Genomic DNA, 14,308 nt, shown 5'->3' on the forward strand with positions numbered 1-14,308 from the left:
TCAACACACACCTCCAGACACCTAGGCAACACCGGGCACCCAGGTTAGTATTTTAGAAAAGAGTATTCAGTTAAAAAAGTATAAATAAAACAAATTTATTTTTAATAGTTATAATTATTTTTATAGAATTTATTAGCATTACATGAATATTAAACCAGTTAACTTGCACCAAAATTAAATCAAGAAAAAGTACATTTAAACATTAAAACAGAAGGAAAAAAAAAGGTTGAAATTAAACTATCACGAAATTTAAAAATATTTTTTGTGAACACCTTATAATTAACTGCTCATGTGCCTCTAATTTCAGTGCTAACTTATTCTATATTCTCAGTATGTTGCAATCACCATATCTTTTGAAGATTCTAGAAACAATTTACATTTGAGATCTCTTTGCAAAAAATAAGTCTTCTTGGATTTAATGTGATTTCTATTTCTTTTTTTTAATACTTCCTCTTTTTTCCTTATTATAATCTCCATTCAATCATATTTTTTTCCTCTTAACCTCAATGTAGCTCTGTCGAACGAGATTCAAAACCAGTTAGCTAACGCTTCCAGTTTTTTTATTTTTTTATTCATTATGTTTAAAGAACTATAAGCCATAAAATATTAGTAGTTTATTTACATTTCATAGTAGACTTTCTTAGGATGATGGTGTCAGAAAATATTGGTTGAATAGAGTTAAGCTAAGATTTCACAAAAGTCAAGACAAAAATGTTTTTCAAATCAATCACACTCTTCCAGGTGAGTATCCTATTTGATTTGGGCTGAAATACCAATATCTTAAAACATTACAACATCATGAAAATATTTTAAGAACATTTTATTATAACAAAGATTTATTGCAATTTTGGATACAAATATTTTACACCAATTTCCATGCAAATTAAAAATAGTTCTTGAGAAATTTTTTCACAAAACAAACATAAAATCTGTATTGCTAAGATATAAAAAAATATTAAAAATGGGATTAAAACCTTTTCAATAAGAACAAAAGAGAAATACTCATTAAAGTATTTGAAAAGCTTAAAATATAAAAATTTTACATTCTTTCAGGTAGTTTTGTTTCTTATTGTTTTAGTACAATATTCATTGAATTTTAATGGCACTTTCCAATTTTAATGTCATAAAATGTAATGAATCCTTGAAAATATTAATTGCATGTAAATAACATATTTACAATATTCAACAACATTCATTGAATATTAATGGCATATTTACAAAATTTATTGTTTTCAAAAAATCCTTTAAGATATTCATTGCATGTCAATATATATTATAAGATATTCATTGAATATTGATATCATCTTTATTATATTCATTAACATGGATAGCACCATCATAATATTTGCTGAACAGGGATGGCATCTTCACGATATTCACTGAAAATGGATGGCACCGTAACAATATTTGCAGAACATTGATGGCACCGTAACAATATTTGCAGAACATTGATGGCACCGTAACAATATTTGCAGAACATTGATGGCACCGTAACAATATTTGCAAAACATGGATAGCACCATCAGGATGTTAGAACATGGATGGTGCAGTCAAGATATTCACTGAACACGAATGGCATGGCGTAGATGTTTGCTGAACATGGATGTTAGCGTCACGGTATTCGTTGAACATGGATGGCACCATTACGATATTTGCTGAACATGGATGGCACTGTCACAATATCAGCTTAACATGGATAACATCGTCAAAATATTCACCAAACATGGATAGCACCGTCACAATATTTGCCAGACATGGATGACATCGCCACAATATTTGAAGAACATGGATGGCATGTCATAATATTCACTGAACACAGATGGCACTATCACAATGTTTCCAGAACATGGATGGCACCATCATGATATTTGCCAAACATGGGCTGCATCATCACAATATCAGCTGAACATGGATGGCACCATCACAATATTCACTGAACATGGATGGCACCATCACAATATTCACTAAACATGGATGGCACCATTGCGATGTTCGCTGAACATGGATGGCACCATCACGATATTCGCTGAACATGGATGGCACCATTGCGTTGTTCGCTGAACATGGATGGCACCATTGCGTTGTTCGCTGAACATGGATGGCACTGTCACAATATTCACTGAACATGGATGGCACCATTACGATGTTCGCTGAACATGGATGGTACCATTGCGATGTTCGCTGAACATGGATGGCACCGTCAAAATATTCACTGAACATGGATGGCACCATTACGATGTTCGCTGAACATGGATGGCACCATTGCGATGTTCGCTGAACATGGATGGCACCATCAAAATATTCACTGAACATGGATGTCACCATTACGATGTTCGCCGAGCATGGATGGCACCATTACGATGTTCGCTGAACATGGATGGCACCATTGCGTTGTTTACTGAACATGGATGGCACCATCACAATATTCACTGAACATGGATGGCACCGTCACAATGTTAGCTGAACATAGAGAGCACTGTCAGGATGTTAGAATATGGATGGCACAGTTAAGATATTTGCTGAACATGGATGGCACTGTCAGTGTTTGCTGAACACGGATGGCACCGTCACGATGTTCGCTGAACATGGAGTGCATTATCACAATATTCACCGAACATGGATGGCACGGTCATGGTATTCATTGAACATCGATGACATTGTTACAATATACATTAAATACTGCACGTTGATGAACGCTTTCAAATATTAATTGTATGTTTATGATTCCATTCAAGTAGTCATTTAATATTAATGAAACCATGTATATGAAATAAAATTATAAGTTTTGTTTTCAACTGCATTATGTTGCCAGTTTCAAAATGTATAAAAGGAATCCAAGTCATTTCACACTTGGGTACTTATATAAAATAAGAAGCGTGTTATCGTCGGAACTTTCCAGACAATTTATGTAAAGTGCCGGAAGGTGCAGAACAAAAGTGTAAAAATATAATTTCTGTTGTTTCAAAGATAATTCATTTAAAAAGATTGTTAAATGAAAGTAATGTTTATTTTGTTTTTACTAAGAAATTGCTATGAATAATTATTGGGCAATTTTTATGAAACTCAAATCAAGAAAGAAAAAAACACTCATTGTAAGGTAAGTTTATTTATTGAATATCAAACAACTGATAGCAAACAAAAAAGTTTGTTTTATGATTTTCTTTTTGTTCAAATAAAGACAAAGATCTGTTTTCTTTTCTTTTTTTTTATAATACACCAATGATAGAAAATAAATGTTTTCTGAAATGACATTGGTTGCTGCAATTTCATTGGCTCAGCATTTTGTCATCTTTTGGCATTTTACATAAACTGTATGAGAAAATTCCGACAATAACACGGTTCTTATTCTGCATAAGTACCCAGACTTGATTATGCAGTTTTGTTGAAGTATTTGTAAATTGTTTATCAACAATCTGTGTTCCTAACCATGGCAAGAACTGTTAATAATCCTACCATCACTGCACTGATATCTTCATCAAATATAAGAATTTTTGTACTGAATTTATCAAACTTTGCTGTTCCATTCTCATAATTTGTAATAAAAATCACAAGTTAGAAATAAAAAGGTTACCAAAACTGCAAACATTTTTTTCCTTGCCTTGAGTAAAAGAGTGTTGCGAATGTAATGCTTCGACAGAAATAGTTGGATTTTCATAGTCAACTGGTGGAAACGTGCTGATATGTTCAGCTTTGCTGACTTCAAATTTGATCCATTTGTAATCTGTACATTTGCGAGCTCCTGGGCAACTTTGGATCAAATTCTGAACGATAGGATGCGACAGGCCAAAGAATTCAGGTCCTGATCCTCGAGTTGGAACAATATCATAACCCCTGAAATCAAAACAAAAAAAAAAAAAATTTTAATTGGAATTTTTAAGAGTTAAAATTTTAATGAAAGCAATTGGAATCAAGATTCTAAATTTTTATGATTATTAAATGTATAGCTGCCCAAAAGTGAAACAATTTATCCATGTTTTGGTTCTTGTTTAGAATTCTACCTATATTATAAAACAAAGAAAAATCTGTCTGATGTACATACCCATGACAGAACAAAAATCACATAAATTGATCACGTAGTTTTAAATTTTATTAGAACAACTGTCTCACATCCCCATCTTGAAAATTATCTTGAGAAACAAGGGCGATAGCTTAATAATCCAAAATTTCCAAAAAATTTTTTTGTAATGCCTACAAATTCCCATTAATCATTTAAAAATGATTTTCTTTATAAAAATAAAACTACTTAATCAGTTTATATGATTTTTGGAATATGATATTTTCATTTTATCATGGGTATGTACATCATACTTACTTTTCTTTATTTTTGTTTTTAATATATGGGGAATTCTAGGCGAGACGCAATATTTTTTGTAAATTGTTCTCCTACAAACATATCTTTATATGAAATTAGTTATGTGTATATGCTCATACCATTTATACTAACTTTGCCAGCTCATTATCATTTCGCAAATCCACTATTTGATATACTTGAAAGTAAAATTTGAAATAAGACTAAAACTTTTATGTTAATTCATATAAATAAATATTTTGGTAATTTTTATACAAATTTATTTAGCTTCTATATAAGACTGACAAGAAATCAAAGTGCATCCATACAAAAAAAAAAGTCACACACACAAGTTGAGTGTATACACAGAATGCTTTTCAGATATGGAGACCTTTACATCGACAACCCTATTTTCTTTAATTGCAAATTTGGCAACTATCAGTTATTCTGAGTTCAGTTTGGTTTGGCAATCATCATGAAGAGACTGAAACCCGAGCAACGTGTGCAAATTTATTTGGAAAATCATAGTTCAGTTCGAGCAACACACTGTGCATTATAGGAGTTTTATAGTGCTTATAATCGACCATCAGAACAATTATTGGTGCTACCAGATTAGGCTGTCTGAAGATATTGGCTTCCGAGATAAGATGCACCTAACAATGATGTTTTTTTGTTTTTCTACTTTCTTTTGCAAAACTTAATTATGTTCTGCAAAAACAAAAACAATACCTCCCTCCCCTTTTTCCTTTTCCCCATTCCCTCTTTCTCTTTCCTTCACTTCCTGACCGGTTTTACTACCTTAAAATGTACCAAATATTAATACTGTAACCCTTTTCCCTCTCCCATTGCAAAACTCATTCATGTTCTGCAGGGCAGGGAACAAAAACAATAAAATTCACTATAAAACAACCAAATTAAACCAAACCAAACATTACAAACTAGCAATTGAAGATAGAAAACACTTGAACAATAAAAACTATCAACAAAATAACATTGGATGCAACATGAATACTATTTCCAAAATAACTGGATCCGTCATTAAATAACCCGAAAAGGGTTGATATGCCATAAAAAAAAAAAACAACCAAACTAAACTCTACAAATAAATATTTGAAGATATAAACAACTTGAAGTATAAAAACTGTTTCCAAAATAACTGGATCCGGCATTAAATAACCAGAAAAGGGTTGATATGCCATAAAACCAAACAACCAAACTAAACTCTACAAATAAATATTTGAAGATATAAAGAACTTGAAGTATAAAAACTGTTTCCAAAATAACTGGATTCGGCATTAAATAACCAGAAAAGGGTTGATATGCCATAAAACCAAACAACCATCAGAACAATTAGAGAAATTGTGAATGATTTTCACATTGCGTTCACTCTTAATGATAATACCCTTCCTGTAAGACGTCAAATGTGCAGACAAGTAATTGTTGCCGTACAGCAAAGTGTTGATGCTGCTGCAAATGTGTAAGTTAATCAACATGCTCAATAATTAAACTTGTGCCTTTCGATTTTACAGAAAATTTTGCATACAAGATCTTGGTTTTCACGCTTACAAGGTCCAACTTGTGCAAGAATTGAAGCCAAATACTCATCATTCACGCCATACATTTGTTGAATCGGCCAAAGAAAACATTGCCACTGATCCACACTTTCTCTTTTAAATTTTCTTCAGTGGCGAAGCACACTTTTGGTTAAATAGCTATGTCAATAAACAAAATTGCCAAATTTGGAGCAATAATAATCCACAGTCGATAATATATATTTCATTATAAAAGTTCAATTTTTGCTTGATAAAAAGAATAAAACAGTTAATAAATACAAAAAAAAAAAAAAAAAACCCAAAAAACAAAAAAAACAGTCCATTAAGTTCAAATAAAGACTGTTTGAATAAAACTTATATATAAAAAAAAAAATGTTCATTCTATATGGTTTGAGCCATCCGTAGATAAAAATGTCTGACGTCACTTCCGTCAAATGATTTTGTAAACAAAGGAAGGCCAATCTACACCATTACCGAATTATCTTTCTAAAAAATGTGAATATTTACTTACAAGAAATTAAGAGAATAGATCAAATTGCACAACGAACCAAACAAAAGTAAAAATACTACATACATAAAGCTGGTTGTTTATATTAGTCAAAATTGCCGGGGTTTTTTTTTTTAAATCACTCACCTTGCTTGATTTATCAATTGTAATAATTTGCTGTGACATACAGATGGATCACGATCACTGATTATTTGTTTCTGATCATCTGCGGAAATTTCAAACTAAAACAGACAAAAATGACAAAATTTAAGAAATGATTGAATCTCAAAACGTAGTTGACATTAAAAACATAATTGGCGTTCAAAATGCAATTGCCATTCAAAATGAAATTGGCATTATATAATTGTAAAATTTACTTTTATTTTAATTAAAAGCCAAAAATTCTTGAAATAACAGATATTCGTATCAATAATCACTTTAATTGTTCATTGTACATGATGTCCATGGGAATGCGCTTGTCGTCCATTCTATGTATATGTCACAAACCATCAAATGTGACATCCATTTTGTACATGGCTTTCTCATTGACAAATGTTCATGCAAAATGATGAATATGATGCCTTACGACATCTTAAACTCTTCTGCTATCTCATGCAACTTCAATTTATTCAATTTATAACTGCTATCTCAATCTCATGCAACTTCAATTTATTCAATTTACAACTGGCGCGATCTGCTGAGTATTCTTCAAGCTCCTGCCGGTGCTTGTAGAAAAGGCATGCTTCCAGTTCCGGACCCATATCGAGGCGGTGATTGAGGCTGAAGGCAGCTACATTGAATAGATGTCAGCTCTACTACATAAGTTACCTGATTTTTTTTTTTTTTTCAATAAAAGTTTTAAAATAAATCTGAAGTGTTATTTTCTTTAAGGCGACAACTTTATCGATCACCCTGCATTTATTTAGCTTGACAATCCATTGTGTCATTTCAAAATTGTCAGCCAACTCCATGACAAGTTAGAATATTGTTATTTCTTCAGTCCGCATGAAATCATTGTCATATAAACATCAATTACAAGACTTATTGGACACATTATAAGAACTTAGTAGCCATTTTCTTTTTGGGTCACTGTGAGAACAGAAAGTGAGTTCATTTTTGGCAGTGGCACAATTTTTGCTATTCTTATTTTGTCCTTTAGTCCTCACATTCCATGAGCGATGTCTCTGACAAAGAGGGAAGAATTGCTGTTTTCTAGGTCAGAATCTATTCCATCTAAACTCTTATCCTGAGCAAATTTCTGAGCTTGAAGTAGTATTTTGTTTTTAGCTTCTTACATCAAGTGGCTTCATACCTTGTCTGGAGCAATTTTCAGAAAACTATATATATATATATATATATATATATATATATATATATGGTGACTGCAACTTCTTTACAGAAGACGGCCAACCCTCACGATACGATGGCGTGTGAGTGAGTCCGCATATGATTCCACATAGCCCCACCCGGCCTGCACAGTTTGCTGCATATTCTGCAGGATAACCTTGTTGGTGACCGCCCCCCTCCCTCCCGTGCTCCCAGTTCATGTCCCGCGTGCGTAGTTCCATGACTCTTGAGGCCTGCCTTTGACAGGCACACCCTGCCGCATATCCCGCACGAGTACGCGGGGTCGAGATCAAAGTCCTCTGTATCCTCTCGCTTTCGTAAGGCTCGCTTTATAGTGGCGTGCTCAACTCTCAAAACCTCAAAATTCTCAGATCCCGCGTAGACATAGCGCCTCCAACTTTCCTGGTCTTCAGCTATCTCTTCCCACCTTGTTATTTCTATGCCAAGTGCCCGCAGGTTTCCCTTAACTACATCTTTGTACCTTTTCCGAGGTTTGTGATTGGGTCGTTTGCCACATTCAAGCTCCCCATAGAACAATTGCTTAGGTATCCTATAATCCTCCATTCTCACTACGTGACCCACCCATCGAGTCTGGTTTCGAAAGACTCGAGCCTCTATGCTGAATGTGCTCGCCTTCTTGAGCACCTCTTCATCGGACCAGAGAGCTTATATATATATATGGCATAATGGCATTGACATACCAGTTTCCATTAGATCACCAAAGTTAAACATACTAAAAACGGGTGACCATTTGGGAATACCAGGTATTGAATGTGCTCTCTGCTTATCTCAGCTTTGTTTCCTGTACGTCTCTCTGCCAATGGAATAAAGCAGTGCCAACTCAGGAGAGGAGTGGTTAGGGATTACGCAACCCTTACTTCACAATTCAATGCATGTCATGCACCATCCTTCCAGGGTAATCAGATGGTTTCTATCATTCTGACAGACGAACATACAAGCTGCTGTACCCACAGATTACCATCTCGAGTATATATCTTATAAATTTGATCATAAAATTATTTATACTTTTTCAAAGAAAATTATATTAGATTGGTGCAAAAATAATGTCGTTTTTTGCCGTTCAACTATATATATGAAAACAACATTATTTTTGCACCAACTTAATATAACATAGCAAGTTTCTATGACATACTTGGGGTCCATTGCCATCATCAGAAATACTGCAGGTGTACAGGCATTTCTGCTCAAGGCTTCTCGTGCTGACATAGAGGCGAGTACTGCAAAAACCAACTGGATAGATGTAATCAGGTGAGTGAAAATTAGAACGATCCGGAACAATCTACAAAATAATGAAATGAATTCATGAGTTATTAGAAAAGAAATCTGGAAACGAAACAATTTTATGTGAAAACTGAAAGAAATACAAAATTTGACATTTTAAGATGAAATATCATTCTACTTTCTTTTTAAACTTTATGTGCATTCAAGGTGGGTTTAGAAGCTGGTGACACATGCTAAATGAAACCCTACACTTTCTTATCATAGTCATTTCTTTTAAGAATTATATTTCAGTAATAAATTATGTGCACTTTATAATAGGGAGCTATATTTCAATTCACATATATATATTAGGTTAATGCAAAAACAATGTTTTTTAACATGAAGTTGAACGTCAAAAAATATTATTTTTGCACCAACCTTATATATATATATATATATATATATATATATATATATATATATATATATATTCTCATATGTACCAATCCTTATTTAAGAAGCTCAATGTAATTACATTGCAATATAGTGAATAAATGACAAAAGACTATATTCCATAAGTCATGATGTTGACCATCTTATGATTTATTCCTTCAATTCAGTTGACATTTACAATTCTTGACAGTATCTGTTTCGTAGCGCAAAATCAATCACTTAATTATTATATCAATCAGTGAATCTATTATGCCCTTAACCCATCAGAAGAAATAGCAACAATCAATCCGTCAAAAGGAAATAATTGTGATTAGACATGATTAAAATCCAAAAATTGGAAGAGAAACTGCAAATACCTTATAATATGTTTCCATTACGCCAAATATATATATATATATATATATATATATATATACACACATACATACTAGCTGGACACTACATTGCCCGATCACAATACGCTTAAACATGATATTTTAATTTATACAGATTGTGTATGTATTATTATAGAATCAATCTCTTATTGATTATTATATATTAGAAGGAATAATTTGCTCAGTCGACTACTCCACAGAAAATTTAAAAAAAAATGATAATGTTGTTCATGAAATTGATTTCTTCAATATTTTTCTAGTCAGAATTTTTTCTAGAAATGCATCAGAGAGGGACTACGTGAAGGTTGCCAACATCCTAATTGAAAGTGATTTTTGTGGAATGAACTAGATTTGAACTTGGGACACCCAAGTCATAAGTTCATGTCGTTAACCACGAGACCAATGTCACCTCCCCAACACACATTATATATATGTGTGTGTGCATGTGTGTGTGTTCAAGTCTGATGAAGTTGCTGGACAGTTAATATGATTCGGTAACAGAAACATGTGTAACTAAACAAATAAAACGGTAATAAAATAAAAAAATATATGTTTGCTCAAATAGTATTGAGCACTTTCTTTAGGTTTTGCTAAACATCATATATATATATATATATATATATATATATATATATATATAAACTGCTTAACTTTATGATCTAATGGGAACCGGTGTGCCAAAGTGATTATGCAGTATCACAGAGTTAAGCAACAATGAGCCTGGCTAGTACCAGATGGGTGACTGTTTTGGAATACTAGTATTGTATTCCATTGCACAAGGACATAGAAATTGCCAAGTTAGTATCTGAAGGCAAGTTTAAAAACCACTGGAAGAAATGCACCCTCAGTCTTCGTTAAAACATACATGTAGGAGAAGGAAAACTCTTATATAAAACTTGAGGTCAGCTGTCTGCTCTGTCTATGGCGACCAATTGTACCAACTTCAGTTGTTACAAAAAGTGTGAATAGTTCTACACAAAGTCCTCACTCTTTTAAACAAATTATCTGTGTGGCTTTCGGACAATTTAGTTGTTGTGCGAAGCTCATATGTCGAAATTGATGAGAGACTTCAATTTTATATACAGCATGCATATAAGACGAGGTACAAAATTGGAGCAAATTTAAATAAATTTATCATATATCGGTTGTATAAGACGACTGCTAAATCACGAAACCATGTTTGTTTAGCCTAGGCTAAAGATTGCAACACCCGCTATATTATGAAATAATGGTTTTTAAAGATGATTTTTTAACTTTAAGGGTTGTTTTATACACCGAAGTATCTAGTATATATATATATATATAGATATATATATATATATATATATATATATATATATATACACATATATATATTTATGTATATACAGGGGGTCCAAAACGTCACTGAACTTGACCCTGATTTTGGTAAAACAATTTCACCACTTGCATATGTTGTTCAATACTATACTTATCCATAATTAATCTGCAAAATATCTGAAATAGAGAGAAAAAAATAATCATTAATGGTAAAATGAAAGATTTTCAACCCTTCAGTGACTTTTTGGACACCATTATATATATATATATATATATATATATATATATATATATGTGTGTGTGTATATATATATATTGCATTATATATATATATATGTGTGTGTATGTATATATTGCTGAGAGAGAGCTGGATATAAGTATCTAAAACGGTCCCCTATATTATCAAATTTGAAACCGACTGTACCAATGACTTATCTCATCCAAACTTTCTGTAAATAAAAATATAAATAATACGCTCTTATTTTGGAATTTTTACTTATAATAGAGCACTCTGCTGGAATCCTTTTCCCAAAAAGATATAACTAAATATATAAGTTACAGTTTATATATATATATATATATATATATATATATATATATATATATATATATATATATATAAACTGGAACTTCCTATTAAATAGAATGCAACTACTTTGAAAAAAAAAAAAACAATAAAATAAAACCATAAATGTTCTCTTTCTTATGTAAATATAATATGTACTCACTTCTCCAAGACTGTGTATGGTTAGATCTCCAATGGAGAGAGGAAAAACTGGTCTTCCAAGAGAATCCAGTGGAATTGGAGGAACCGTTTTCTTGCTGCTTGCTTGAGTTTTCGACTTTTTAGGTTTGGATTTTTCTTCTGAAATTAGAAAAATTAAAAAAAAAATAACATTGGTAAATGTTCAATTCTTGCAAGATTCAGTCAGAGATTAAAACAAATGTACAGGATTGTTATTTGAGCCACCATAAATATGGATGTCATATTTTCATAAATAAATGCTTGTACTTGGCATAATGGTTAATGGACAGGAAAATCAGGGTTCAATCCTTGGTCAAGTCATATCAAAGATTAGTTTGTTTTGTTTCATGGTATACCAACCCTTTTCAGGTTATTTAAAATCCAATCCAGATGAACCCAGTATTTGGGGGAAGTTCTTTATATCTTTAAATATTTATTCATGAAGTTTGGTTTGGTTGTTTGCCATTTCAAGTTATTTTAATGCCGAATCCAGTAATTTTGGGAAAAAAATGTTCATATTTCAAGTCATTTACATCTTCAAATGTTTATTTATGGTACTTTGTTTGGTTGTTTTGTAGAGGAAAATTGTCTGTTTTTTTTTTAATTTGCAGAACATGATTGAGTATTCCAAAGGGAAAGAAAATAAGACACAATATAAATGTTTGGTGCACTTTAGGTCAGTAGTCACTATCTTTGGACAGCTTGATCTGGTAGTATCAGTTATCAAATATTAAAAAAATGGTACTTGATGCTTCTTTGCTAAACAGTCAGCATTGACGTTCAAGGGTAAGTGGAGCAATCAGGTGAAATGAGCATAATGCCTTCCTCTACATTTCGGTGTAATAGCCAATAAAAAAAGAGCCTTCTGGTTGCCTCTAATTGTGGTTGATCTTTTTATTATTAGGGATGTCAATATTTAACCTTATCTCATATTTCTAACAAATACAGGATAGCCCTAAAAATAAACCCATGAGAAATCAGAGATAGAGAAATTAATATAAAAATTTAACAGGCATAAAAAACTTAATGTAACATGTAACATGCAGCCGCAGCCGAGATTGAACTCACTACGAGTTTGCAGTGTAATTCAAATCTTGTCCATAGCTGAATACTTGATGCTTTGCTAGGGCTATCAAGGGTATTTTTTATCATGACGCCATCACTAGATGGGTTGCCTACCACGGCTTAAGAAAGGCCCATCTATCCTCAAGAGAAGGATAGACCGCACCAGTTTTCCAACCTGGTATTTTACCTCATAATACCATACAGTGCCTTGCCTTCCCAAATGGTCACCCATCTGATACTGGCCAGGCTCGATGTTGCTTAACTTTGACGATCTGGCGAGAACCGGTTTGTCAATGTGATTGTGCTGTATAACGTTATGTTTAACAAGCATACCCACTCCTGTGAGACCATTACAAGGATATTAAAGATGCAAGAAATTACATACAGATTCAAGAGTTTGACTTGTAGTTTCACAAAGTTCAAAAAGATGAACCTGAAGGTTGGGGTGCTACATCATCTGAGACACAAAGAACATAAAAAACCGAAACGAGAATAGTCTGAATGTTTCTACATTGCTCTAATTGGTCAGTCGAATGCTTCCATGACAAACCAAACACCACTCTATTATTTAATTAATTGGAATTCATAATTGAGATAAGTAATTTGTATTATTTATCCATTTATTTATTGCGGACTATTATCCTCATCTTTTAGTTGTTGTTTCACGTTGTTTCGGCCAACTGTTTCTCTGGCTTTCGTCAGGTGGTTAACCATGACAGGATAGGAACTCCGAATCTCCTAACTGCATCCTCAGCAATTACTGCCTTCCATAATTGTTTTTCGTCTCACCACATTTTTGGCACACTAATCGTCTGACCGGCTTTGGGTAGGATTGAAACCGCTATCTTCAGAAAATGCTCACCTGGAACCATAGATATTCAACATCTCTATCCACTGCACCTTTGGGGCCCATAGCACAGTGGATAGAGATAAAATAAACTAACTCTACTCCTTTGGCAGAATGGTTAACTCCGTGTCTATTTAACACTCTCTCCCTCTCCAATTCTCTAACTGCCTCGTGTCTCATGATTATATCTACCTTTCCAGCCTAATTTAGGTAGGAGAGGTTTTTATTGGTTAATACAAACTATATCCTATGATTTGTGTTTTCTGATATAGTTGGGAGTAAATGCCATGTATACCAGCAGCATTCACCTTAAATGGGTTGAACCATCTTCCTTCAACGAAGGAAATGTCAAGAGAACATTAAATTCACAAGCAGTTCTCAGTCGCATGTATATCCCAGTCCAGGGAAAATGACAACGTTAGGTTTTTTTCAGTTCTTGCAGGAAGGTGTCGACGTCATCCAATATACAGCACCATGTATTCCCAAATGGTCACCCATCTGGTACTTAATTTCAGTAATTTAATGAGAACCAGTATGCCAACATGATTATGCTGCATATCAGTTGGGAGGGGGGTAATATGACATGTTTATTCAATCTGTTATTGGGTTTTAAATTTATTTTAATTTCT

General features: G+C 33.0%; 1 protein-coding gene across 2 annotated transcripts in view; it reads right to left on the reverse strand.

Moving 5' to 3' along the window:
* Positions 1-803: 803 nt before the first annotated feature.
* LOC145248894 (transforming growth factor beta regulator 1-like) overlaps positions 804-14,308 on the reverse strand; it is a 31,890-nt gene continuing 18,385 nt past the window's right edge. For both annotated transcript variants that reach the window (XM_080110664.1, XM_080110665.1), the window contains 4 exons: positions 11,751-11,887; positions 8,829-8,975; positions 6,476-6,570; positions 804-3,831 (listed from right to left, as the gene is read on the reverse strand). In XM_080110664.1, the coding sequence (XP_079966790.1) occupies positions 3,546-3,831; positions 6,476-6,570; positions 8,829-8,975; positions 11,751-11,887 (665 nt within the window). In that variant the 3' untranslated portion in view covers positions 804-3,545. The remainder of the gene's footprint in view (positions 3,832-6,475; positions 6,571-8,828; positions 8,976-11,750; positions 11,888-14,308) is intronic.

The sequence above is a fragment of the Euprymna scolopes genome, chromosome 27 (assembly GCF_053919585.1).
Source record: "Euprymna scolopes isolate OS-2025 chromosome 27, ASM5391958v1, whole genome shotgun sequence".
NCBI lineage: Eukaryota > Metazoa > Mollusca > Cephalopoda > Sepiida > Sepiolidae > Euprymna > Euprymna scolopes.